The 22,454-nt window shown below is 39.5% G+C and overlaps 6 protein-coding genes across 7 annotated transcripts; all 6 read left to right on the top strand.

Moving 5' to 3' along the window:
- The first annotated feature begins 1,553 nt into the window (after window positions 1-1,553).
- Window positions 1,554-4,623, top strand: LOC124306697 (myrosinase 1-like). 2 transcript variants are annotated; one of them, XM_046767598.1, is made up of 8 exons: window positions 1,554-2,178; window positions 2,250-2,356; window positions 2,433-2,566; window positions 2,630-2,963; window positions 3,024-3,360; window positions 3,471-3,627; window positions 3,958-4,199; window positions 4,290-4,623. In XM_046767598.1, the coding sequence occupies exons 1-8, from the start codon at window positions 2,135-2,137 to the stop codon at window positions 4,444-4,446; spliced, it is 1,512 nt and encodes a 503-aa protein (XP_046623554.1). In that variant the 5' UTR covers window positions 1,554-2,134; the 3' UTR covers window positions 4,447-4,623. The 2 variants fall into 2 exon arrangements, with proteins under 2 accessions (XP_046623554.1, XP_046623556.1); XM_046767600.1 differs by lacking the exon at window positions 2,250-2,356 and having other exon boundaries at window positions 1,559-2,178; window positions 4,290-4,619.
- Window positions 4,624-4,839: 216 nt separating this feature from the next.
- On the top strand, window positions 4,840-7,233 carry LOC124306699 (myrosinase 1-like). Its single transcript, XM_046767602.1, has 8 exons — window positions 4,840-4,971; window positions 5,052-5,152; window positions 5,232-5,365; window positions 5,452-5,785; window positions 5,899-6,235; window positions 6,316-6,466; window positions 6,548-6,789; window positions 6,905-7,233. Exons 1-8 carry the CDS (start codon window positions 4,925-4,927, stop codon window positions 7,062-7,064), a joined length of 1,506 nt encoding a protein of 501 aa, XP_046623558.1. The 5' UTR covers window positions 4,840-4,924; the 3' UTR covers window positions 7,065-7,233.
- Window positions 7,234-8,779: 1,546 nt separating this feature from the next.
- Window positions 8,780-11,279, top strand: LOC124306695 (myrosinase 1-like). Its single transcript, XM_046767596.1, has 8 exons — window positions 8,780-8,860; window positions 9,087-9,187; window positions 9,257-9,390; window positions 9,491-9,824; window positions 9,950-10,286; window positions 10,378-10,528; window positions 10,600-10,841; window positions 10,939-11,279. The coding sequence occupies exons 1-8, from the start codon at window positions 8,814-8,816 to the stop codon at window positions 11,105-11,107; spliced, it is 1,515 nt and encodes a 504-aa protein (XP_046623552.1). The 5' UTR covers window positions 8,780-8,813; the 3' UTR covers window positions 11,108-11,279.
- Window positions 11,280-11,859: 580 nt separating this feature from the next.
- Window positions 11,860-14,434, top strand: LOC124306696 (myrosinase 1-like). Its single transcript, XM_046767597.1, has 8 exons — window positions 11,860-11,951; window positions 12,015-12,115; window positions 12,187-12,320; window positions 12,405-12,738; window positions 12,852-13,188; window positions 13,283-13,433; window positions 13,519-13,760; window positions 13,860-14,434. The coding sequence occupies exons 1-8, from the start codon at window positions 11,902-11,904 to the stop codon at window positions 14,023-14,025; spliced, it is 1,515 nt and encodes a 504-aa protein (XP_046623553.1). The 5' UTR covers window positions 11,860-11,901; the 3' UTR covers window positions 14,026-14,434.
- Window positions 14,435-15,358: 924 nt separating this feature from the next.
- On the top strand, window positions 15,359-18,357 carry LOC124306698 (myrosinase 1-like). The gene is made up of 8 exons (XM_046767601.1): window positions 15,359-15,558; window positions 15,632-15,732; window positions 15,798-15,931; window positions 16,037-16,370; window positions 16,489-16,825; window positions 16,912-17,062; window positions 17,141-17,382; window positions 17,479-18,357. The coding sequence occupies exons 1-8, from the start codon at window positions 15,509-15,511 to the stop codon at window positions 17,636-17,638; spliced, it is 1,509 nt and encodes a 502-aa protein (XP_046623557.1). The 5' UTR covers window positions 15,359-15,508; the 3' UTR covers window positions 17,639-18,357.
- A 539-nt stretch (window positions 18,358-18,896) lies between these two features.
- On the top strand, window positions 18,897-21,296 carry LOC124306694 (myrosinase 1-like). The gene is made up of 8 exons (XM_046767595.1): window positions 18,897-19,036; window positions 19,111-19,211; window positions 19,289-19,422; window positions 19,500-19,833; window positions 19,929-20,268; window positions 20,359-20,509; window positions 20,608-20,849; window positions 20,947-21,296. Exons 1-8 carry the CDS (start codon window positions 18,984-18,986, stop codon window positions 21,107-21,109), a joined length of 1,518 nt encoding a protein of 505 aa, XP_046623551.1. The 5' UTR covers window positions 18,897-18,983; the 3' UTR covers window positions 21,110-21,296.
- Window positions 21,297-22,454: the final 1,158 nt, after the last annotated feature.

The following is a 22,454-nucleotide window of genomic DNA, read 5'->3' as shown; positions in this document are numbered from 1 at the left end:
TTTATTTTGATTTTTCTCACTTCCGAGTTATTTGTTTCGCCCGTAGATTCTAAACGAATATCTTGTCCACTTCCATCTTGGTCTTAAAATTTTCGTTTTTTACCAAAACATTTGTAAGAAAAATTTAAACCCAATCGATTAAACCTGTTCATTAAAAAATTGGGTTTTTGTGTTTTTGCGAGGAGTAAAAATCATACCCATCGTCTAAAAAATTGAAAACTCGGTGCAAGATGATTTTTTCGTACACTTTGCACCATACTTAAATATAAATGAAATCCCTGATGGTCAGGGTCAGGCGTAGGTCGGTTTGAGGTGGAATGCCTCATATACATACATATACACCACTCCGTCTGCAAGAAAGCAATTTTCAGATCCCGCTTTTCCCCTCCGTTAAAATAAGAGAGAACAAGGTCTAAATCTTCGGTATTCGGCTCTGTTTCAACTCGAGGAATACAAAGAAACTGTTCTTTTTTCGTCCCGTAACGACTCTATCTATTTTTCAGCCTATATATTCGTTGCTTTGTAGAATGGAACGATCGTTCAGAAAATGATATCGCTCTAAACCATCTTTTTTCCCGTCAATCGTAGACACTCGGTTGAAACTAATGCAAGTTTTATAAGTTGTAGTTGAGCGACTAAATAAAAGCAGCTTTGCCATTGAACCCCAAACATACTAATAATGCTATTGAGAAGATAAACCAATAAGTAAAAGGTTGCGCGATTTCACGTACTGGTATACAGGTATTTGAGCAAACTGATTCGATGTCACGTCGTCAAGGCAAGCTAGCCTCAAACTTCACCAAAGTCATCAATTTAATTCCATTATAAGTTTATGCGTAACATCATCGTCTTCTGATAAAGTATTTCAGATATGGAATATTCACGACAGTGAGCAGGGTATCAGATTTAACGGCCAAAGTTCTTTTGGTGTCGAAGGTCAATAGATAAGTTATATAAGCATATATAAGCAGAAATTATTGGCTGCGGGTTCGATTCTTTGGCGGGGGATCTCCTCAAAGTTGTATTTTATTGCTAGAAAATAAAAAAATAAAATAAAAATGAACAGTTCTGAACACTAAAAAACAAGACTAAATTACAAGAGCAAGGAAAGAAGAGAGGAAAAAGGTATGACTTACTACGTTTCTTGGAAACTAAATTGTAATATAAGTTGCTTAGATTATATGTGTCCGATCTAAGGCTCTCACAGTGTTGTTACGAATCGCAATATTACACATCTCCAAAATCACCCTTTTTCTATTATTCGGAGAAATCCTATTCCTGTCATGTTTAAATTCGTGACCTCGAAGGGGCAAAGCATTTCATGTCAATGAATCACTACAGGCCTTGCTAGAAGCACTCGGCGATCATCACATCAATCATCACAGCTCTAAAATTCAATGATCTGAAGTTCATTATGAAACTCAACCTGTATCGCTGCATTGAAATAAAAAATCAGTCAATCAATATTCGCGCCACTCTCAAATACCTGTGAAGTGGTTGGCAAAAGAATTTATTGAATTAGTTATGGAACAAGATTTTGTTGGCCACTTGTGGTTCCCTCGTATCCTAACGGCATCAAACAATTCACCGAACTCCAGCATCAACTTTTGCAGGTAGTCCTGAGATGGAAAAGTCCTTCATTCGCTTATTGAGTAACTAACGAGGGAGTGGACAGCTGAAAATAGGCTAGAAGCTTAGCTAACTTGACAACTTTACCCCTCTCAAGATCTGCTTGAGAATGGGATGCTCTCTAGAATCAGCGAAAATTCACTGATTCCCAGCTATAAGTATACCACTGGAGAAACCAGTGCATATACCCTGGAAATCAGCGAAATATCAGTGAAAAGTTACTGAACCGTCAGAGCATAAGCACTGATTCTTCCAGTAGTATACCAAACAGCTGGGTATCAGTGAATTTTCGTTGATACAAGTTAAGTAAGTGGGATGCTGTGGTTGCATCATATTATCAAGGTACTGGTCGTCATTTATTGGTTCGCTCGTGATGTCGCACACAATCACGTGACGATTCATTCAATCACGTGACGATTCATTCGTTCTAATGAAACAACTCACCTATCGGAAGGCTTGTGATTAGTGAAAGGCGCATTCCGAAAGAGTTGGCGAGCTGTTCAACATGAAAAAGAGTATCATATTTGTCTTCCTGGTCCTAACGCACAGGTGAGCAATCGTTGTGTATTCATTTCATCAGGATATCATATGGCGAACGAAGGATAATTCGGTTATTACAGATTGTCAACGCAAGATGACGAAGATGTGTATTTAAAATTTCCGACTGGATTGAAAATCGGCGTCGGCGGAGCAGCCTACCAAATCGAAGGAGCTTGGAATATCAGCAGTACCTACTTCAAATTTCATTAACGTTGCAAATTGGTCAATTTTTTCGCATATAACGTGATTTTCGTTTTTACCAGACAAGGGTGAGAGCGTCTGGGACAATTTTGTGCACAACAGGCCATGGAAGATCAAGGATCAGAGTAACGGCGACACAGCCTCCAACTCCTATCACAAATACAAGGACGATGTGAAAATGGTCAAGAGGCTGGGAGTAAGTCACTAGAACGTTGAAAACAATTGCGGCAAATTATCTCCAATCATGTCAATTTCACAGCTCGACTATTACCGACTCTCGATAAGTTGGGCTCGCGTACTCCCCAATGGATCAGCAGACTCGATCAACCAAGAAGGTATTCAGTACTATCAAAATTTGATTGATGAGCTAGTAGCCAACGGCATAGAACCTATCGTGACCATGTACCATTGGGACCATCCCCAAGTTCTGGAGGATATGGGAGGTTGGATGAACGAGTCGATGGCGACGTGGTTCGCGGAGTACGCGGAAGTACTCTACAGAGAACTGGGACCAAAGGTCAAGACTTTTCTGACCATCAACGAGCCGCAAATCCTCTGTTTCCAGGGATACGGCAGCGGCATTATCGCGCCAGGTACGTAAAATGTAAAAACATTTCCTGGAAAATTTGTACGGGCGCTTCTTCTAACTTTAGGCAGAGATTTGGGCACTGCCGGAACGTATACGTGCGGGCATAACATGTTGAAGGCTCACGCAAAGGCGTATCGTTTGTACGATGAGAAGTATCGCTCTATCCAAAACGGAAAGCTTGGCATTGTCTCCCATTGCGATGGATACTTGCCTGAGACTGAAGGTGAAACGTTACCCTTGGAATTAGCTTACCAATTCAGATGCGGCTGGATATCTCACCCTATATTCGTTGGCGATTATCATCAGGTAATGAAGAGTAGGGTGGCCCAATTGAGCAGGGATGAAGGCTTGTCGGAATCTCGACTTCCACAATTTTCCCCCGAATGGATACGATACATAAAGTGAGCGAAGACAGATGAGTCAAAAAAAAAGCCTAGACGAAAGTCTACGTTTTTCACGTACTTCACCGTTTATTTTTAAACTATTAATAATTTTGGGTCATTGGTTTCAGGGGCACAGCGGATTTCTTTGGTCTCAATCACTACACGTCATTCCTTGTGGGGTTTCCAACAACTACAAAACAAAATGGTTCGTTTGTGCTTCACGATTCGGGCCTATTAGTAAGAAGTGATCCGAGATGGGAGGCTGGATCGTTGAAATGGATTCATGTAATGACTCACTGCTCTATCAACCATTTGATATCAAACAATTTGCTATTCGAAAATGTCCGCATAGAAAAGTATATGTGTGGAAAATTCATGAACACATGTATTCTATTCTGCAAATTGCGTGATTCACGTAATTGATAAATGCGGATCATATGATACGGATATGCATGTCGTATACATGATTAAATGTATGTGTCATAAGATGTATGGAATTTATGTCCAAAACATTGTTAAAAATATATTCAATCGTCATATGCATTCAAAAACATTTCCGGAAATTTTATAACATTGAGTAACAGTCATTATAGAATGTTAATTTTCAAATTTCAGATTATTCCAGAGGGCTTCAGCTCGTTGCTGCGAAAAATTAAAAGCGAGTATAACAATCCACCTGTATACATTACGGAAAATGGATTTTCGGACAATAATAAAGTGCAGGATTACCAACGAATAAAGTATCACTACTTGTACTTAAAGGAGCTCTTACAAGCCGTAAAACGTGACGGTTGTAACGTTCAGAGATACACGTTCTGGAGTTTATTGGACAATTTTGAATGGAGTAGTGGTTACCAGTGAGTGAAAATTAGATTTGAAGTTCAGTACACCACCGAAATAGTGGGCCTATGTGGATATAATGTCATTGAGGGTCGTCTCTCTTCCAGGCACACCTTCGGGCTTATTAACGTTAATATGACCAGTCCAGGGCGCGAGAGAACCCCGAAGCTTTCGTTCACCTGGCTGCAAAACGTGATGCGTATGAGACAACTGCAGCTGCCAATTCCGTCGCCCTCCGTCAACACGACGACGAATCATCAATGAATATGGTTTCGCAGCGCAAGAAAAAATACTGGATGATTCACTAAATACTGCCTTACATCTTTAATTAAGAATCCCGCGGAAAAAAATTTGAAGACGTGATTAAATAAAAAAACTAACGATCGTATTGGATTGCGCTTATGAAATAAATACAACGCTTCAAATCCTAAGGGAATAATAATTAATTTTATAATATTATAATATTTCATCCTAAGGGAATAACAGTAATGAAATAATCATGAAAAATATACTTATCAGGCTTGTAACTCTCCAGCTGACGAATCAGAGATATCACAAAACCAAATCTTACCTCAAATATCGATCTCTTTTCACAAAATATATACGTTATTATAGTGATACCGATCGCCTGTGATATGAACTAAGAGACGCATCGATACTATTTAAAGAGAACAATGTCGCTTGCGAAGCCAGTAAGTAATTCATTAAGTTAGACAAACCTACAAAAACGCTCCATTACACAATGGAGCGTTACTTGATCGTGGCGATTATCTTCGCGATTATACAAATGTGAGTATCCACGAAATGGATATTTTAATGTGCAACTTCCATATTCGGTAATTTTTTTTTCCGCTGTCCAATTCCCACAGAACATTTTGCTGCGATGTCGTGAAACTCACGTTTCCAAGTGGATTCAGCTTAGGAACGGCCAGCGCCTCTTACCAGGTCGAAGGAGCCTGGAATGTCAGCGGTAACTAGTCGTGTTACGTGTAATTAGGTTTTGAAGTATTATCTGACCATATCTTGATTAATGCTAACAATTTTTGCAGACAAAGGGGAAAACGTTTGGGATTATTTCACGCACAATCGTCCAGAATTGATAACAGACGGACGGAACGGAGACGTTGCATGTAATTCTTACTACAAATACAAGGAGGATGTGCAGCTCATCAAATCCCTTGGAGTACGTTCTTGTGAGAAAAGAACGGCCGTTGATCATTAAAAAAAAGATGAAATTGAATGAATATTCTCATCTTACTATTCTTTTAGTTTGACTTTTATCGATTCTCCGTCAGCTGGTCACGCGTACTTCCAACAGGCTTCACAAACGTAATCAGTGAAGATGGGCTGCAGTACTACAAAAATTTGACCGCAGAATTGGTTGAGAACGGTATCGAGCCAGTCGTGACGATATATCACTGGGATCACCCGCAAGTGATAGAGGACATGGGAGGATGGACCAATGAACTAATAGTCGACTGGTTCGTCGATTACGCTGAGGTTATATTTGAAGCACTGGGAGACAGTGTGAAGAGATGGATAACAATCAACGAGCCTGATTCCTTCTGTGTCGACGGTTATGAAGGCGTCCGAAAAGCACCTGGTATAGAAAAATCCTTGGTTCAGTTCGGATAGCTGAAAAACGACACATATATGACAAAAGTCTGTTTTACACCGACAAATAGCCATTCCCAATAACGTTTTTTCAAATTACAGGCAAATTATTAACAGGTGTCGGTACTTACCTTTGTGGGCACAACGTTCTGAAGGCTCATGCGAAAACTTATCGCTTGTACGACGAGAAGTTTCGAGATACTCAGAACGGGGAGGTTGGCATTGTACTTCCTCTTATTTCGTTCTTGCCATACAACTCCAGTTATTTGGACGCCGCGGAAACTGCGTTCCAGTTTTCCTGTGGGTGGATGGCGCATCCTATCTACTTTGGCGATTATCCGGAAATAATGAAGACGAGAGTGGCCTTGGTCAGTGAATATCAAGGTTACCCGAGGTCACGTCTTCCGGAATTCTCAGACGAATGGATAGCTATTATCAAGTCAGTTTCCAAAAATATATCCTTGCGTAAATGCCTAAACAGTTCAAGATCATTGTAACATAATCTTCTCCTCTTCGCAGTGGGACTAACGATTACTTTGGTGTGAATCATTACACATCCCAGCTCGTCTACGATGATCCCGATGAGGAGGATGGAATTTACAACTCTGACAAGGGCCTAATATTCACTGTTGATCCGACTTGGGCTGCCACGGCTTCGGATTGGTTCTACGTGAGCAAAACTCAAGATTCTCATGCATCATTCCTCAATCGAATATCACTTTCAAATAGTTATCACAAGTTTTCACTGCAGGTGAATCCGTCAGGATTTGGTACTCTGCTTCGCAAAATCAGAGACGAATACAACAATCCGCCTGTGTGGGTAACGGAAAACGGTTTCTCTGATTCCGGTATTTTAGATGATTACGACAGGATTAGTTATTACTACGAATACTTGAGAGAAATGCTGATAGCTATCAAGCGAGACGGGTGCAATGTGCAGGGTTACGCGGTTTGGAGTATCTTGGACAACTTTGAGTGGCACGCCGGCTATACGTGAGTAAACGCGCTGTTTTATATACTTATACATGAAGTCAACGGCGGCCCTCTCTTCGTCTTATTAAAGTTGTGCGATTCATGATTATCGTTCGTTTTTTTTTTTTTTTTTCAGCGAACGATTTGGAATCACCTACGTAGAGTTCGATGATACCGATACGAACAGAACTGCCAAATTGTCTCAGGCTTGGTGGGCTAAGGTCCTTTCTAAGCGAAAGCTCCAGGCTGTCCCGACAAGCACCACGACTCGATACCTGCTACCTTGGCAGAAGTAAATGTTCATACTTATTTATAAGCATTTGTAATTACCAATATTTTGAAAGAGTAACGCAATGAAACGACATATTTATTAAGCGTGCAAATGTAACTGCTGAAGTTCTTAAACTTATTTAGTTATTCTTCTAGGCATCTGAATCATTGTTCAGTGTTCAAAAGTTTTCCAGTTCGTCAGTTTTGCAAATCATGACGAGGAAAAGTTTATGAAATAAAAAAAATAAACAACTTCAAATTTGGTTTCACCTATTGCATAAAGACTGTAGCAATCTTTTCTGGATCCTTGCGCGTGAAAATGGGCATTTCCAATCATTATTCACGCCATAAGTATTCGCTTGCATTTGATACGTTATGTATTAACCTAACCGTAGTTCAAAATATGCATATATGAAGTATATAATGTGGCAATTCGTGCGTCGGGCCAACAAATGAATTCTCTAGGCTAATACGAGTTTGAATTTTGTACCTTACCAGCAATACTATGGAAATAAATCCTTTGCCGAATAGAGAAATCTCGTCAGGCTAAAAAATATACGCATACTATGTTGTATCGCTGAGTTCCGTTTGAAAATCTAGACGATACGTTAATGTCGCATTCTATCTACAGCTGCAGAAACTTTTACGTAATAAAGATTTGAATAGTCTGATTTGACTGCGATTATAGCTTACCAGTGTCGGAAATTTCAGGGTTTATACATTGATAATATGTATGGGTCATTCAAACAGCTTCATTGGATTGTATTTAGGAACACTGGAGGACCAACTGATAGATTTTTCAAATTGCCAATTTTTCAAAAAAGTACAAGGACAATCATTCTCATCCCAGAAGATCAGATCCAAAAAATCTGAGTTTTGAAAGTTTTGAAAAATCTGAGCCTACGAAAGCACACAAATTGCACCGGGTATGATAAGGTCTTCATTCTAATATCAAAGGGTGAATTATTCAAATAACAAATTTCCAAAAAATGAAATAAAAATAATGATGTCTTGAGAATGGGTGAACGGAGCCGAATAGAAATTGATATTCTAAGGCCGTCGAAGTCGCTGATGATGAATCTAAAGTCACATTTGCAAAATTTAATTTTTGCGAATTCAATGTGCTAAAAAAAAAACATATCGATTATGATGAAAATTTGCACTTGAATTGGTTGGATCGCTGCTCACGAATCTGAATTTGTAGTTAGAATCCGAATTGGATGTTGATATTTTTTGGTCTGTGTCTGTCACGGTATGACCTTCCATTCAAGCTGGCCCACCACGGCCACAAGGTGCCACTGTGTATGGAGTTATTCAAATTTTCACCCACACTAGTCACTGATCATGTACTGGCTCAGCCAGTAGGTTCATTAAATTTCGTAAGTATAGTGTTCTGAGATGATATCTACAAAAGCTACAAGATTGCACGTAAGATCATAAAGTTTTAACATTGGTTCTTGCATTTGAATTAATTGAAGGTTGAGATAGATTGTAATGCTCTACTTATCATATTACATAAAATACTGCTGTGTATATTGCAGCCGACAACCGGGTCTACCGTGGCTTTGCCAATGATGACGTAATATATTAAGATTCGATGATAAACCAGTCATTGGGATGGAAGAATTAATCTGTTGTCAAGATGTTATAATATTCCGATACCAACTTATTGGTACAATTGGTGATAGGTGCTATATAAAGCCAAAAGTTTTTCGTCGAAAGTAAACCGTTAACGTCCTATAGTGAATGTGCAGGTACCTTGTCACAGTGACACAATGAAACGTTGCTCGATAGCGACGATTATCTGTGCGATTATCAGTACGTAAGTATTTGGTGGACTTATGTGAAATAAATTTAAAGAAAAACTCGAGTAGCAACACCAAAATATCTGATTGACGAGTGTAATTGCATCTAAATCTAGGTATACGAATTATTTGTAAATATAAAAGCCATTGCCAAACAACGTGCTCAGATTCGTTCGATTAAAATAATACCAAGACTAGATGTAAGTATTTTATAAACTTGCTCCTAATGAAATCCTCTTATAGGGTATGCTGCTGTGATGTCGTCAAGCTAACTTTCCCGAGTGGCTTCAGTCTAGGAGCTGCCAGCGCGGCGTATCAAATCGAAGGAGCCTGGAATGTCAGCGGTAATTATCACTTATGCTTCACTTCAATTGTCCGAATCATACCCCAATTTAACATTTATTTTCCTGCAGACAAGGGAGAAAACGTTTGGGATTACTATACGCATCACTATCCTGAAATTATATCTGAAGGACGTAATGGAGATGTTGCCTGCAATTCTTACTACAAGTACAAGGAGGATGTGGAACTTATCAAATCCACTGGAGTACGTTGATAATATCGAAAAAAATGTGCTCACTGTTCGTTTCGGTTATTAAAACATCACGCATCGTGTAACGGGCATCTTGATATACTAAACTTTTCAGTTCGACTTCTATCGATTCTCCGTCAGTTGGTCGCGCGTCCTTCCAACCGGGTTCGCCAACGTAATCAGTGAAGATGGCTTGCAATACTACAAAAACTTGACCGCGGAGTTAGTAGCTAACGGTATTGAACCTGTTGTCACGATATATCACTGGGATCATCCGCAAGTTATAGAGGAGATGGGGGGATGGACAAACGAACTGATAGTCGACTGGTTCGTAGCTTACGCCAGGGTTCTGTTCGAAGCACTTGGAGGCAGTGTGAAAAGATGGGTAACCATAAATGAACCTGATTCTTTCTGTGGGGATGGCTATGAAAGCACGAGACTTGCCCCGGGTATGGGAGAGTCCTTTTTGAGTTTTACTAGAATTTCAAGAGCTATTGATACAACGAAAAATAAGCAGATGAGTTTTTCATTTAGCTAACTGATTCTCATGTTTGAACCATGACTTATTTTTTAGGAAAAGTGATAACAGGTATCGGGAAGTACCTTTGCGGACACAACGTTTTGAAAGCCCACGCCAAAACTTATCGCATGTACGAGGAAGAGTTTCGAGACAGCCAAGGCGGCGTGATTGGTATTGTACTTCCTCTTTCGGGACATTTGCCATACAACTCCAGCTATGCGGACGCGGCCGAAACCGGGTTTCAGTTCAACTGCGGGTGGATGGCACACCCTATCTATTTTGGGGATTATCCAGAAATTATGAAGACCAGAGTAGCATTGGTTAGTGAATCTCAGGGATACCCCAGGTCACGTCTTCCAGAATTTTCGGACGAATGGAAAGCCATTATCAAGTGAGAACTTGGCACTGCATGTACGGAAGTACGTCCGATACTTAGAAAATTCTGATCATAGAACGCATCACCTTTTCTTGTTCTTTTATAGTGGTACGAGTGATTATTTTGGTTTAAATCATTACACGTCCAGATTTGTATATAATGACCCTGACGAAGAACTTGGAATTTACAACTCCGACAGTGGTTTGATAAGTGTTGTTGATTCGAGCTGGCCCGTGGCGTCTTCATCTTGGTTTTACGTACGTTATTAATAGCATACTTGCTCCAACAGTACTGTATGAAGTACTAATCAGGAACGTTTCCATTATAGGTATATCCTGAGGGATTCGGTTATCTGCTTCGCAAGATTCGGGATGAGTACGGTAATCCATCGACGTGGATTATGGAAAATGGCTACTCTGACACCGACAACTTAGAAGATTACGAACGAATCAGCTACTATTACGAATATTTGAAAGAGATGTTGATTGCTGTTAAGCGAGATGGATGCAACGTCGAAGGATACGCTGTTTGGAGCATTCTCGATAATTTTGAATGGTCTGATGGTTATACGTGAGTAAGCTCGCGGCTTGGTTAACTTTCCGTACAATCGATTCTCCGATTTTATGTAAAAAAACCATATAACGGTTTTCCACCACCAATTTTTCAGAAATCGATTTGGTATTATCCGAGTGGAGTTTGACGACGCTGATACGAATAGAACCACCAAATTATCACAGGCCTGGTGGAAAAAAGTTCTGTCGAAACGCAAGCTTCAGTCGGTCCCTACATCAACCACCAGCACCAACACTCGTACCAGGCTACCTTGGCAGAAATGACTGTGAACACTTGCTGCCGAGATATTGCAATTATCAATAATATATTAAAAATCAGACCAAGAAAACGATGCTCTTCATACGAATGTTCCAGTGGTAAATGTGTCACATCGAAAATACATCACGAAGTGTCATACGCAACGTGTATCAATAAATTTTTTTGCTATGTCTTGAATTTTATCAGTTTATTATATTATAGAGTATACTGATGTGATATCAGATAGGAGACACTATCCCATGGTAATAAAATTCTATTCTTTTCTATTCTACCATTACATGTTTTTCAGTGAATTTACGTTGTCAAATAGTAGCAAAGCATAGTGTTGTAATAATTTAAACTGCGAAATTTTTGTAGATATAGTGAACGGTACATTCACTTATAAAGAAACTAGCCTTATCATCAGTACATTTTTCAAGTCACCGACGAAGATCACATATCCGACAGCAGTCATGCATCACAGCTTTTGGCCTACGTGAACTATGATTAATGCAGGATCTATTGCATCAATTTGTAAAATTTGAGAAGAAGTTTCAGTCAGTTCACGTGCCTTGACTTGACTCAAGTCGGTCAACTATGTTATGCCAGGCGTCGTTAGGACTTACTTCGCTTCACTCATAATGAGCTTAGCCACATCTGATGAGGCTATGACACGTTAATACTATTACGACAACAATGAATTATCACTGCTGAACATATAAGAGGTTCCGATGGAAATAAAAGGCTGAAATTTCTAATTGATAAGGTAATTGCTGATGAACTAAGCCAGAGTGAGCTCGCCACACGCCACATTTCTGTTATGAAGCATTACTTTATCGCACTGACTAATTTCTGCGCAATTATCACACGGTGTGTATTGAGCTATTCCTTTGTTTTTTTTTATGAATTTTTCATTACCTTTCATGTTTGCAGGATATCCTGCTGCGATGTCGTCAAGCTCACATTTCCAAGCGGATTTCGCATAGGAACTGCCAGTGCCTCCTATCAAGTGGAAGGAGCCTGGAATGTCAGCGGTGAGGGTCAATGCATCCACCGATTTGGAATTCTTTGAATATTTCGTGCAAGCATACGTTGATCATTCCAGATAAAGGGGAAAATGTTTGGGATCATTGGACACATAATCATCCGGAGTTGATAACCGATGGACGGAACGGAGACGTTGCCTGCAATTCTTACTACAAGTACAAGGAGGACGTGGCACTTATCAAAAATATCGGAGTATAATCTCGTCATCAATTCAAATGATAATTGTCGGCTAATTGATTGAAATGCGTCGGATTTCTGTATTCTCCTATTTTTCAGTTCGATTACTACCGGTTCTCTATTAGTTGGTCACGCGTGCTTCCAACCGGGTTTGCGAACGTGATTAGCGAAGATGGGCTGCAATATTACAAAAACTTAACAGCAGAATTAGTTGCTAACGGAATCGAACCCGTCGTGACAATATATCACTGGGATCATCCGCAAGTTATAGAGAATATGGGAGGATGGACAAACGAACTGATAGTCGACTGGTTCGTGGCTTACGCTAGGATACTATTTGAAGCACTAGGAGACAGCGTCAAAAAATGGATAACTATTAACGAACCAGACACCTTCTGCGAGGCTGGTTACGAAGGCACTACGAAAGCTCCAGGTATGCGAGAAAGTCTATAATTATATTTAAAGTATATGGATGAGAGTGACGTATTCTAGGATTGAGCCTCAGTTCTGCAAACGAATATGTGCTTGCTATGTCTCGCATTTTAGGAAAAGTGATATCCGGTATCGGGAAGTATCTGTGCGGACACAACGTTCTGAAAGCTCACGCGAAAACGTATCGTATGTACGATGAAGAATTTCGGGAAAGCCAGCAAGGTGAAGTCAGCATTGTATTAGCTCTCGCATCATACGTAGCCACAAATTCCAGCGATACGGAGTCTGTGGAAACCGCGTTTCAATTCAACTGTGGATGGATGGCGCATCCACTCTACTTCGGGGACTATCCGGAAGTTATGAAAACTAGAGTGGCCTTGGTCAGTGAATATCAGGGTTATCCACGTTCGCGACTGCCAAAATTTTCCGATGAGTGGATAGCCATTATAAAGTCAGTCTCAGACGTTCACTCAGTATGAATCGCTAATGTGTCTACCCTCCAGCGAGTTTCAAAGGTCTCTGATTCTGTTATCATCATTTTACAGTGGAACAAATGACTATTTTGGCGTGAACCATTACTCTACCAATCTGGTTTACCCTGATCCAGCCGAAGAGCTCGGCGTCTATAGAATCGACAGTGGTGTAATACGTACCATCGATTTCAGCTGGCCAGCGACGGCTTCTAATTGGTTTTATGTAACGAAAAAATCTATTTACTGTACCTACTATTCTTGTAGAAATATGAATTCGGACATCCGATCAAGTACTGTTATTATCACAGGTATATCCCCCGGGATTCGGTGTTCTGCTTCGATGGATTAGAGATGAATACAATAATCCTCCGGTATGGATTACAGAAAACGGCTACTCCGACTCGGGACAGTTGGACGATTACGAACGGATTAGCTATTATTACGATTACATAAAAGAAATGCTGATAGCCTTGAAACGCGATGGCTGCAACGTCGAAGCCTACACTGTTTGGAGCATATTAGATAATTTCGAATGGCACGCTGGTTATACGTAAGACGATTGTTAGTCTTGCTTTGCTTTACGCTTGGCAATCCTTTTTCTGCTGATTTCACATCAATTTCTATAATTGCTGTTATGTTTCGTTTGCAGAGAACGATTTGGAATTACCCACGTGGAATTTGACGACGCAGATACAAATCGAACTGCCAAATTATCACAGAACTGGTGGATGAAAGTTCTTTCAAAACGTAAGCTCCAGTCTGTCCCGACGAACACGGCTGCAGCTGCTCGAACTCTACTACCTTGGCAGAAATAATCAACCAATTGTGTTCGCAACTTATTGTAGCAAGTATTTTCATTCGAAAGAATGACTATTCTGTGATCAAAGAAGTTTTGCGACGTTAATAATTACGCTAGTACATTTTATCAGTGGTATAGATATCATGCCAAACAAGTGATTGAAATATTCCACTACTACCAGGAATTGATAATCAATAGATAAATGCAATACAAAGCGAGATTTGATTTCGTGAAGCATATGGTTGAGTTGTTCTCATTTGTTGATTTCAATTTCTTAATCTGGTTGTTGAGTTTTTATCAACAAATAATTTAGTCGATCTTCCGATCTCACCGAATATATATCGCAACTTCAGCTATTTAGTCGTCACATGGCTTTGGTGATTTGTGACGAGATGATCTTTGATAAATAAAGAAAATAATTTTAACGTACGTATAAACACAAATCGTGGCCCCCTCTGCTTTCTTTGCGACCTACCTACAATAATTCGTTTCATCCCAGTGAAAAATATAGGATGATTATTTCGTATTTCAGCTTCTTACTCTCGGCAGGTAATTCAATACAAAGCATGAAACAGATGATATTTATGTACGAACTGAAGGGGGGATTTGCTTTTTTTTCGCAAAATTTACTTTTTGCTTTTTTCGAATTTTCTAGTGAAGAAACTATGCAATGAGTCAATTTAAAATTTGGCATGTAGTTTTATTGTTTTTTCATGTGTGCGCAAAAAAATGTTCGATTGTATCCTCTCGAGAATGCGCCTCCGGCCCCCCGCCCCCCCGCCCCGTTCACGACCCCGCAGTCACTGGTGTGCATGATTGCTCTCTTCTCAATGACCTAAAACAAAAAAATCAAATACCATTTTATTCCATGCACATGTAGCTATCGTTTGATGAATCAAAAAAGCAATAGGTTGGAAAGTTTTTTTCTTATAACAAAAAATCGGTAATTTTTTTTTAGCAGTCGTATCCTCAATTTTTTTTTTTTGATTCATCAAACGATAGGCTCCATGTGCATGGAGTAATATGGTATTTGATTTTTTTGTTTCAGATCATTGAGAAGAGACTAATCATGCACACCAGTGACTGCGGCGTTTCGCGGGCGTCGTGAACGAGGGGGAGGGCAGGAGACATTTTTTGTGCATACATGAAATAACAGTAAAACTACATGCCGAATTTTAAATTAATTCATTGCATAGTTTCTTCACTAGAAAATTCTAAAAAAGCTGTAAATTTTGTGGAAAAAAAGCAAATCCCCCCTTAAGAAAAATAATTTTAATTCCGCGTGAATATATGTATACCTACCAGATATTATCTGCTTCACTTCATCATCGAATGAGTCGTATCTGATTTACCAATGACTTATTGATATCACTAAAGTTATAGTGGCTTACAAAGTTAGATATGCAGTCAAGATATAAGGCTCAAAATGCTACTTAAAAAGGCAATTGCCAACCATCTAAGCTAGAGCGAAGTGGTTCAACCCTCTCAAAATTTATGAAATGGAGCGTTATGTGATCACAGTAACCATCTTCTGCGCGGTGATTACAAGGTCCGTAACTAGCCCGTCTTGCGTCGTACCACATAGATATTTTGTAAATTTTCTAATCATTGAATTTCTGCAGAATATCCTGCTGTGATATCGTAAAACTCACGTTCCCTAGTGGATTCAAGATAGGGACTGCCAGCGCCGCGTATCAAGTCGAAGGAGCCTGGAATATCAGCGGTAAAAAAACATGTTACGTACAAATAAGTTGAACAATATTATTACTTGTCATTCGATTTCTTCAGACAAAGGAGAGAACATTTGGGACCATTGGACGCACAATCATCCCGAGTACATAAGAGATGGACGTAACGGAGACGTTGCCTGCAATTCGTATTACAAGTATAAGGAAGATGTGGCGCTGATTAAATCCATCGGAGTAAGGCCATTTTTCAGAAACCCAGAATTACTCGAGACTCGTTATGATCACCGAAGCATTTCAATAGATAGATCAAACAATTTTCACTTGCGGGTATCATTTCAGTTTGACTTCTATCGATTCTCTGTCAGCTGGTCACGCGTCCTTCCAACCGGCTTCACAAACGTAATCAGCGAAGATGGTTTGCAATACTATAAAAACTTGACCGCAGAGTTGGTGGCGAATGGTATTGAACCTGTTGTAACAATATATCACTGGGATCATCCACAAGTTATAGAGGAGATGGGGGGATGGACGAACGAACTAATAGTAGACTGGTTTGTGGCTTACGCAAGGGTTCTTTTCGAGGCACTTGGAGGCAGCGTCAAAAGATGGATAACCATGAATGAGCCCAACTCTTTTTGCACAGATGGTTATGAAGACACTGTTAACGCTCCAGGTACTATAAAGTCTCTTCATTTAACTGTGAATAATCGTCGATAAAACAACGAGTAATTATACTAGAATTTGTTCTAATTAATGGTTGTCTAATAGTTATATGTAATTAATTTCTTCAGGCAAAGTAATAACCGGTATTGGCAAATATCTCTGTGCACACAACGTTTTAAAGGCCCATGCTAAAACTTATCGTATGTACGACGAAGAGTTCCGTGATGCTCAGGGGGGCAAACTTGGAATAGTACTTCCTATCATAACGTACTTGCCATACAACTCTAGCTATACTGAGGCTGCTGAGGTCGCGTTCCAATTTGTCACTGGATGGCTAGCTCATCCGCTGTACTTTGGGGATTATCCTGAAATCATGAAAACGAGAGTGGCGTTGGTAAGCAAATCCCAGGGTTACCCAAGGTCACGTCTTCCCGAATTTTCAGATGAATGGATAGCAATCATTAAGTGAGTTTTACGAAATCTTAAATACACGAATTTATAAGTTGTGGAAAAAAATTATGGATCATCATGGTCATCATATTACATTGCAGTGGTACCAATGATTACTTCGGTTTCAATCACTATACATCAAGGTTAGTCTATGATGACCCTGACGAAGAGCTTGGAATTTACAACTCGGACAACGGTTTGATAGTAACTGTTGATCCAAGCTGGCCCCTTGGAGGTTCTACTTGGTTTTATGTATGTTATTGATTGGACATTTATGAAAAATTTCCAAAGTGAATATTTGTGACTACGTTTTATCACACGTTATCGTAGATATACGCGGCAGGATTTGGCGAGCTGTTCCGCCAGATTAGAGATGAATACAGCAATCCACCAGTATGGGTTATGGAAAACGGGATCTCCGATGCCGATGGAGTAGACGATTATGATCGAATTAATTACTTTTATGAATACGTCAGAGAGATGCTGATAGCCATAAAACGAGACGGATGCAACGTCGAAGGCTACGCTGTTTGGAGCATAATGGATAACTTTGAATGGAGCGCTGGTTACACGTGAGTGAATTCTCAACTGAGTCTGCTCCGTGCAAATTCAAATGCCCACTCTAGTTGTTTGGAAAATGTTATAATCCTTTCCAATTCATGTTTCAGGGAACGATTTGGAATCACGTATGTGGAGTTTGACGACGCTGATACGAACAGAACCGCTAAATTATCGCAAACCTGGTGGACGAAGGTTCTCTCTAAACGTAAGCTCCAATCTGTCCCCACAAGTACCTACACTCGTACCAGATTACCCTGGCAAAAGTAATCGATAAATGAATGTCAAACCTGAACTTGTGCATATCGATAATACTGGTGTGCAGGATCGTTTTAGAATGTAGGCTTATTCTAAACTGACACTGCCTATTTTCTCGAGTAGCACTCTTCGTCAACTTCAATTAAAGTTGCATTTTGAGTGAACTACACTCGCGTAAAATACTAGGTTGTTTCCTTTCCACGCACTAATGGCTTCATGTATATTTTATTATCAAGGTTGAATCGGAAAATTATACAACCGTTCATTGACTATACGCAATTGTAATCCTGATTACATTATTTTTGTAAATCGCACCGAGATCTACGTTTGTAAATAAAGAAAATAACCTTGAAATCAGCCTCTGCCGTGTGAATCGTAGAAACAAATGAAGATGTTATAACAATTTATACCAACGATGCGATCTTCGTCATTCGTGCACCTTGCAAAATATTGATATTGCACCAGGCTACGTATACAGATAAGTATTATACCTAAACGCACTTAAAAAAAAAAGGAGGAAGTTTTACCGGCCAACATCCAACATGGTCTGCATAGTTATCGTCAAACTGGAAAGCCCAGTACAATCAACGATAACTGCTTCGATGTTATCCAACGAGTTCTCACGGTGTCTTGTAACCACCCCTGCCTTCGAGCGGATGAAACCTGTTAGACAAACTTGATCCGTAATTAATTTGTAAAAGAAAAATAAAAGCTCCTTCCCCCTTTTTTAACTCATTATGCTCTATCTGTCGAGTGATGTGGCAATTTCGACTTATCTGTTGCTTTTCATACTCCAAGACCCTTACCGGAAAGTGCAATCCGAAAATGCATTCATTTGCAGCGATCATGGATCAAAGCCATATGCGTTTATAGGTCTAACACACGTTTGAACATTTCTTAATAAGTTAAACGGTTCAGAAAACAATTTTTTTCAAAACTTTTACAACTTTAGATGGTCGATTCTAACAATACTTAATTGTAAGCCAATGACAGCGAGCAGTCATGAAAATAATAACTATATCACTAAAAATATCAGTATATGACTTTGAATGAGAACTGTAAAATATGCACTGTTTAGTATCTTATGTACTAAGTTACAAATTGATTGGCTTACCAGAAGTATGAGATTAGGAGACAATACTGGAAATAATCAAAACATTACTGAGTATCTGTTTCTATATGAAATCATGAGTTAGTGCCGACTAGTCCTCATAATACCGATACGGCGATACCGGACATATCGGCTTAACATGAAAGATATCTATCTGAGTGGGATATAAGGCTCGGATTATTATTCTAAAAGGCTATCACTGATCGACCAAGGTAGAAGGAAGTAGTCACACGCTTCATTAATACAATGGCGCGTTTCGTAATCGCGGTGACCATCATCACCTGTGCGCTTATTACAAAGTATGTATTTGCTGAAACTTTTGCTTCGGAAAATTGTAATCACTATTATTTTTCCAACTACTGAATTCCCACAGGATATCCTGCTGCGATGTCGTGAAACTTACTTTCCCGAGTGGATTTAGCTTGGGGACTGCAAGTGCGTCGTATCAAGTCGAAGGAGCCTGGAATGTTAGCGGTGAGGGTCAAAACATTGTGCCGATGTGTAACAGGGAAATTGAAACTTATTCTGATTTCCCATTCCAATGATTACAGACAAAGGTGAAAACGTGTGGGATTATCTCACGCACAACCGTCCCGACTTAATAACCGATGGACGCAATGGCGACGTCGCCTGCAATTCGTACTACAAGTACCAAGAGGACGCAGACTTGATTAAAACACTCGGAGTTGGTTCAGTTAAAATTTGAATTTGAAAGATTGCACGAAACCGAATCAACATCTCCGTATTACCATTTTTTTCCAGTTCGACTTCTATAGATTCTCCGTCAGCTGGTCACGCGTCCTTCCAACTGGCTTCGCTAACGTGATTAGCGAAGACGGTTTACAGTATTACAAAAATTTGACCGCAGCGTTGGTAGCGAACGGCATCGAGCCTGTCGTGACAATATATCACTGGGATCATCCGCAAGTTATAGAGGAGATGGGAGGATGGACAAATGAACTGATAGTGGACTGGTTCGTGGCTTACGCTGAGATTCTCTTCGAAGCACTAGGTGACAGTGTGAAACGATGGATAACCATTAACGAGCCAGATGCCTTCTGCGAGGGCGGTTATGAAGGAGTCTCAAAAGCACCAGGTGATGAGAAGTCTATAATCTTTTTCACAAATAAGAAACGGCGCAGGTCCTCCTATCGGATTCTTATTTAAGGCCCGATTGATACGCTCTTTCAGCGAAAGAGATACCTAATAGTATCGGCAAATATCTTTGCGGACACAACGTTCTGAAGGCTCATGGAAAAACTTTCCGACTGTACGACGAAAAGTTCCGTGAAACCCAGGGTGGTGAAGTTGGCATAGTACTACCTCTTATGGCATACTTACCGTACAACTCCAGTTATGAGGCAGAAGCTGAGACTGCGTTTCAATTCACTTGCGGATGGATGGCGCACCCAATATACCATGGAGATTATCCGGACATCATGAAGACTAGAGTGGCTTTGGTTAGTGAATACCAAGGCTATCCGAGATCACGACTTCCAGAATTCTCAGATGAGTGGATAGCCATCATCAAGTGAGTCTTTCAAATGGACTACCGCGATCCTTGCTACAAACCTCACTCATTTCAATACATTATATTATCGTTTTGTAATAATTCTTGTAGCGGAACAAATGATTACTTTGGTATTAATCATTACACATCCAAACTCGTTTACCCTGACTCTGGTGAAGAGCAAGGAATTTACACTTACGATCACGGTTTGATAGTAACCGTGGATTCTAGTTGGGCTGCAACAGCTTCGAATTGGTTTTACGTGAGTGTATCCTCAAATTTCAATTTCGCATTTCCATTCAAATATGATTACTGGGATGTGAATGTGTATGTATATGCGCTCGCACGTTACCATTGCAGGTGAATCCTTCAGGATTTGGTTACCTACTTCGTAAAATCAGAGATGAATACAACAATCCTTCAGTGTGGGTTACAGAGAATGGCTACTCCGATACCGGGGAACTTGACGACTACAACCGCGTCAGCTATTATTACGAATACCTGAGAGAAATGCTGATAGCCATTAAACGAGATGGGTGCAACGTTGAGGGTTACGCCGTTTGGAGTATCTTGGACAATTTCGAATGGCAAGCTGGTTATACGTAAGTCAACCTTCGGCCTTCATTCTTTCACGTTTAAAAAGTCATGAAACTTTTGTTCGAAATGAATATTCTAATTGTCACTCGTCTTTTCCGACAGGGAACGATTTGGAATTACCCATGTAGAGTTTGACGATGCCGATACCAACCGAACCGCAAAAATTTCACAGTCTTGGTGGGCCAAAGTTCTTTCCAAACGTAAGCTTCAGGCTGTCCCGACGAACACCGCTGCTACTAGAACCCTATTACCATGGCAAAAATAATTAGAGAATATCCATTCACAACTTACTGTAGCTGAAAATGGTAGAAGATTACCTTCGTGCCGCACAGAAAGTTCCTTGGATTAAAATAACGCATAATATCATTAGCCAGTTATTGTGAAAAAATTTACAATTAACAGGACACGTGTCGACGGCTTAGTACATATCAATACATGCTTACTGATTTGAACTTTTCATTTTTATATCTTCATTGCCACATACAATCACCAAATGTTCTTCACCAAATGTTGCGATTATTGTATTATACAATGTACACGCGAATCCACAATCATTTCTATTCTAAATTCTAATCGCGTATATTTTCACGAAACAAAAAGAATAATCTTACTATTATTTAATTCTGTAATGATTATAAAAATTATATTCTATTACCATAAAATGCTACTAGTGATTTATTATCATAAACAAGGCATTCTACGAGGTCTTGGTTAAGATCGAAAAGTCACCGTTTCAGATCTGCTCCACAATTTTTATACAAAACCCACCGCCGAAAGTCAAACCTCCAATTACCCATACAAAAAATGAATTCCATTTACTGTACAGCCGGAATCTATTCACTTGAAATATATAGATATTTTTCAGCCGTGGTAAAAGCTGAAAGTTTCATAATTGCAGAGGTTACGCTTGAAAATTGTAGACATCAGAGAAAACGCAAATAATCCCTCTTCTAATATTGCTGAAAAATGTGCTATAATTTATTAGCGTACTATTAAAAGATGGATTATTTGTCTTATATTTTTTATGGACATCAGTTTCAATTTCACCTTTGCTGTTATGAAATATCCTACTTCTGTTAGGGCTCCACGATTTTGTTACGGTTTGCTAAATTTTTTTGAATTCTCTAGGGCGGTTCGAATAGGCTCTTCGAAATAACAATCTTAATCATATCTCAGACACGTTCGGTTAAAAAAACTTACAAAATGATGAGCGCTGTCTAGAGTGTTTGTGTAAGATAGTAATGAAGAGATTTGAAATATAATCTTTCGATCTTGATCGAGAACTCGTGAAATAACGGTATATACTATTATAGAACTCATAGTTTTTTTCAGTCATTGAAGAAAAACGTCTGAAGCATAACCGAAGCCTCATTTTTGTACTTTAACTATATTGATACTTTTTTACGTTGTTAGGCTTCTATTTTAAGTCATTTTTAACTGTAGTAAACCGTTTGAAATTATATCATTCGATCTCTATGCAAATATATATTCGAAAACTGAACTTTTATGCAGAGACTCTCATGTTTTGAAATCTAATGAAAATAAAAATTTTTTTGGTACGAAAGCCCAGCAACCAGCATGTACCTACAGCAGCGGAAATATCGTTTGCA

This window comes from Neodiprion virginianus, chromosome 6, assembly GCF_021901495.1.
Source record: "Neodiprion virginianus isolate iyNeoVirg1 chromosome 6, iyNeoVirg1.1, whole genome shotgun sequence".
Taxonomy (NCBI): domain Eukaryota; kingdom Metazoa; phylum Arthropoda; class Insecta; order Hymenoptera; family Diprionidae; genus Neodiprion; species Neodiprion virginianus.
This window is presented reverse-complemented; position numbering and strand designations above follow the sequence as displayed.

What these genes read in the sequence shown, in the direction of transcription:
- LOC124306696 (XM_046767597.1), top strand. Translation starts at nt 11,902, where the DNA reads ATGAAGCATTACTTTATCGCACTGACTAATTTCTGCGCAATTATCACA. An exon ending in TTCTGCGCAATTATCACACG is followed by an intron (nt 11,952 to 12,014) that starts GTGTGTATTGAG and finishes TCATGTTTGCAG; the next exon opens with GATATCCTGCTGCGATGTCG. An exon ending in CACTTATCAAAAATATCGGA is followed by an intron (nt 12,321 to 12,404) that starts GTATAATCTCGT and finishes CCTATTTTTCAG; the next exon opens with TTCGATTACTACCGGTTCTC.
- LOC124306694 (XM_046767595.1), top strand. Translation starts at nt 18,984, where the DNA reads ATGGCGCGTTTCGTAATCGCGGTGACCATCATCACCTGTGCGCTTATT. An exon ending in ACCTGTGCGCTTATTACAAA is followed by an intron (nt 19,037 to 19,110) that starts GTATGTATTTGC and finishes GAATTCCCACAG; the next exon opens with GATATCCTGCTGCGATGTCG. An exon ending in AGGAGCCTGGAATGTTAGCG is followed by an intron (nt 19,212 to 19,288) that starts GTGAGGGTCAAA and finishes CAATGATTACAG; the next exon opens with ACAAAGGTGAAAACGTGTGG.
- LOC124306697 (XM_046767598.1), top strand. Translation starts at nt 2,135, where the DNA reads ATGAAAAAGAGTATCATATTTGTCTTCCTGGTCCTAACGCACAG. An exon ending in TTCCTGGTCCTAACGCACAG is followed by an intron (nt 2,179 to 2,249) that starts GTGAGCAATCGT and finishes CGGTTATTACAG; the next exon opens with ATTGTCAACGCAAGATGACG. An exon ending in GATCGTTGAAATGGATTCAT is followed by an intron (nt 3,628 to 3,957) that starts GTAATGACTCAC and finishes TTCAAATTTCAG; the next exon opens with ATTATTCCAGAGGGCTTCAG.
- LOC124306695 (XM_046767596.1), top strand. Translation starts at nt 8,814, where the DNA reads ATGAAACGTTGCTCGATAGCGACGATTATCTGTGCGATTATCAGTAC. An exon ending in AACTTATCAAATCCACTGGA is followed by an intron (nt 9,391 to 9,490) that starts GTACGTTGATAA and finishes TAAACTTTTCAG; the next exon opens with TTCGACTTCTATCGATTCTC. An exon ending in AAGCACGAGACTTGCCCCGG is followed by an intron (nt 9,825 to 9,949) that starts GTATGGGAGAGT and finishes CTTATTTTTTAG; the next exon opens with GAAAAGTGATAACAGGTATC.
- LOC124306698 (XM_046767601.1), top strand. Translation starts at nt 15,509, where the DNA reads ATGGAGCGTTATGTGATCACAGTAACCATCTTCTGCGCGGTGATTACA. An exon ending in AGGAGCCTGGAATATCAGCG is followed by an intron (nt 15,733 to 15,797) that starts GTAAAAAAACAT and finishes CGATTTCTTCAG; the next exon opens with ACAAAGGAGAGAACATTTGG. An exon ending in CGCTGATTAAATCCATCGGA is followed by an intron (nt 15,932 to 16,036) that starts GTAAGGCCATTT and finishes GTATCATTTCAG; the next exon opens with TTTGACTTCTATCGATTCTC.
- LOC124306699 (XM_046767602.1), top strand. Translation starts at nt 4,925, where the DNA reads ATGGAGCGTTACTTGATCGTGGCGATTATCTTCGCGATTATACAAAT. An exon ending in ATCTTCGCGATTATACAAAT is followed by an intron (nt 4,972 to 5,051) that starts GTGAGTATCCAC and finishes CAATTCCCACAG; the next exon opens with AACATTTTGCTGCGATGTCG. An exon ending in AGGAGCCTGGAATGTCAGCG is followed by an intron (nt 5,153 to 5,231) that starts GTAACTAGTCGT and finishes CAATTTTTGCAG; the next exon opens with ACAAAGGGGAAAACGTTTGG.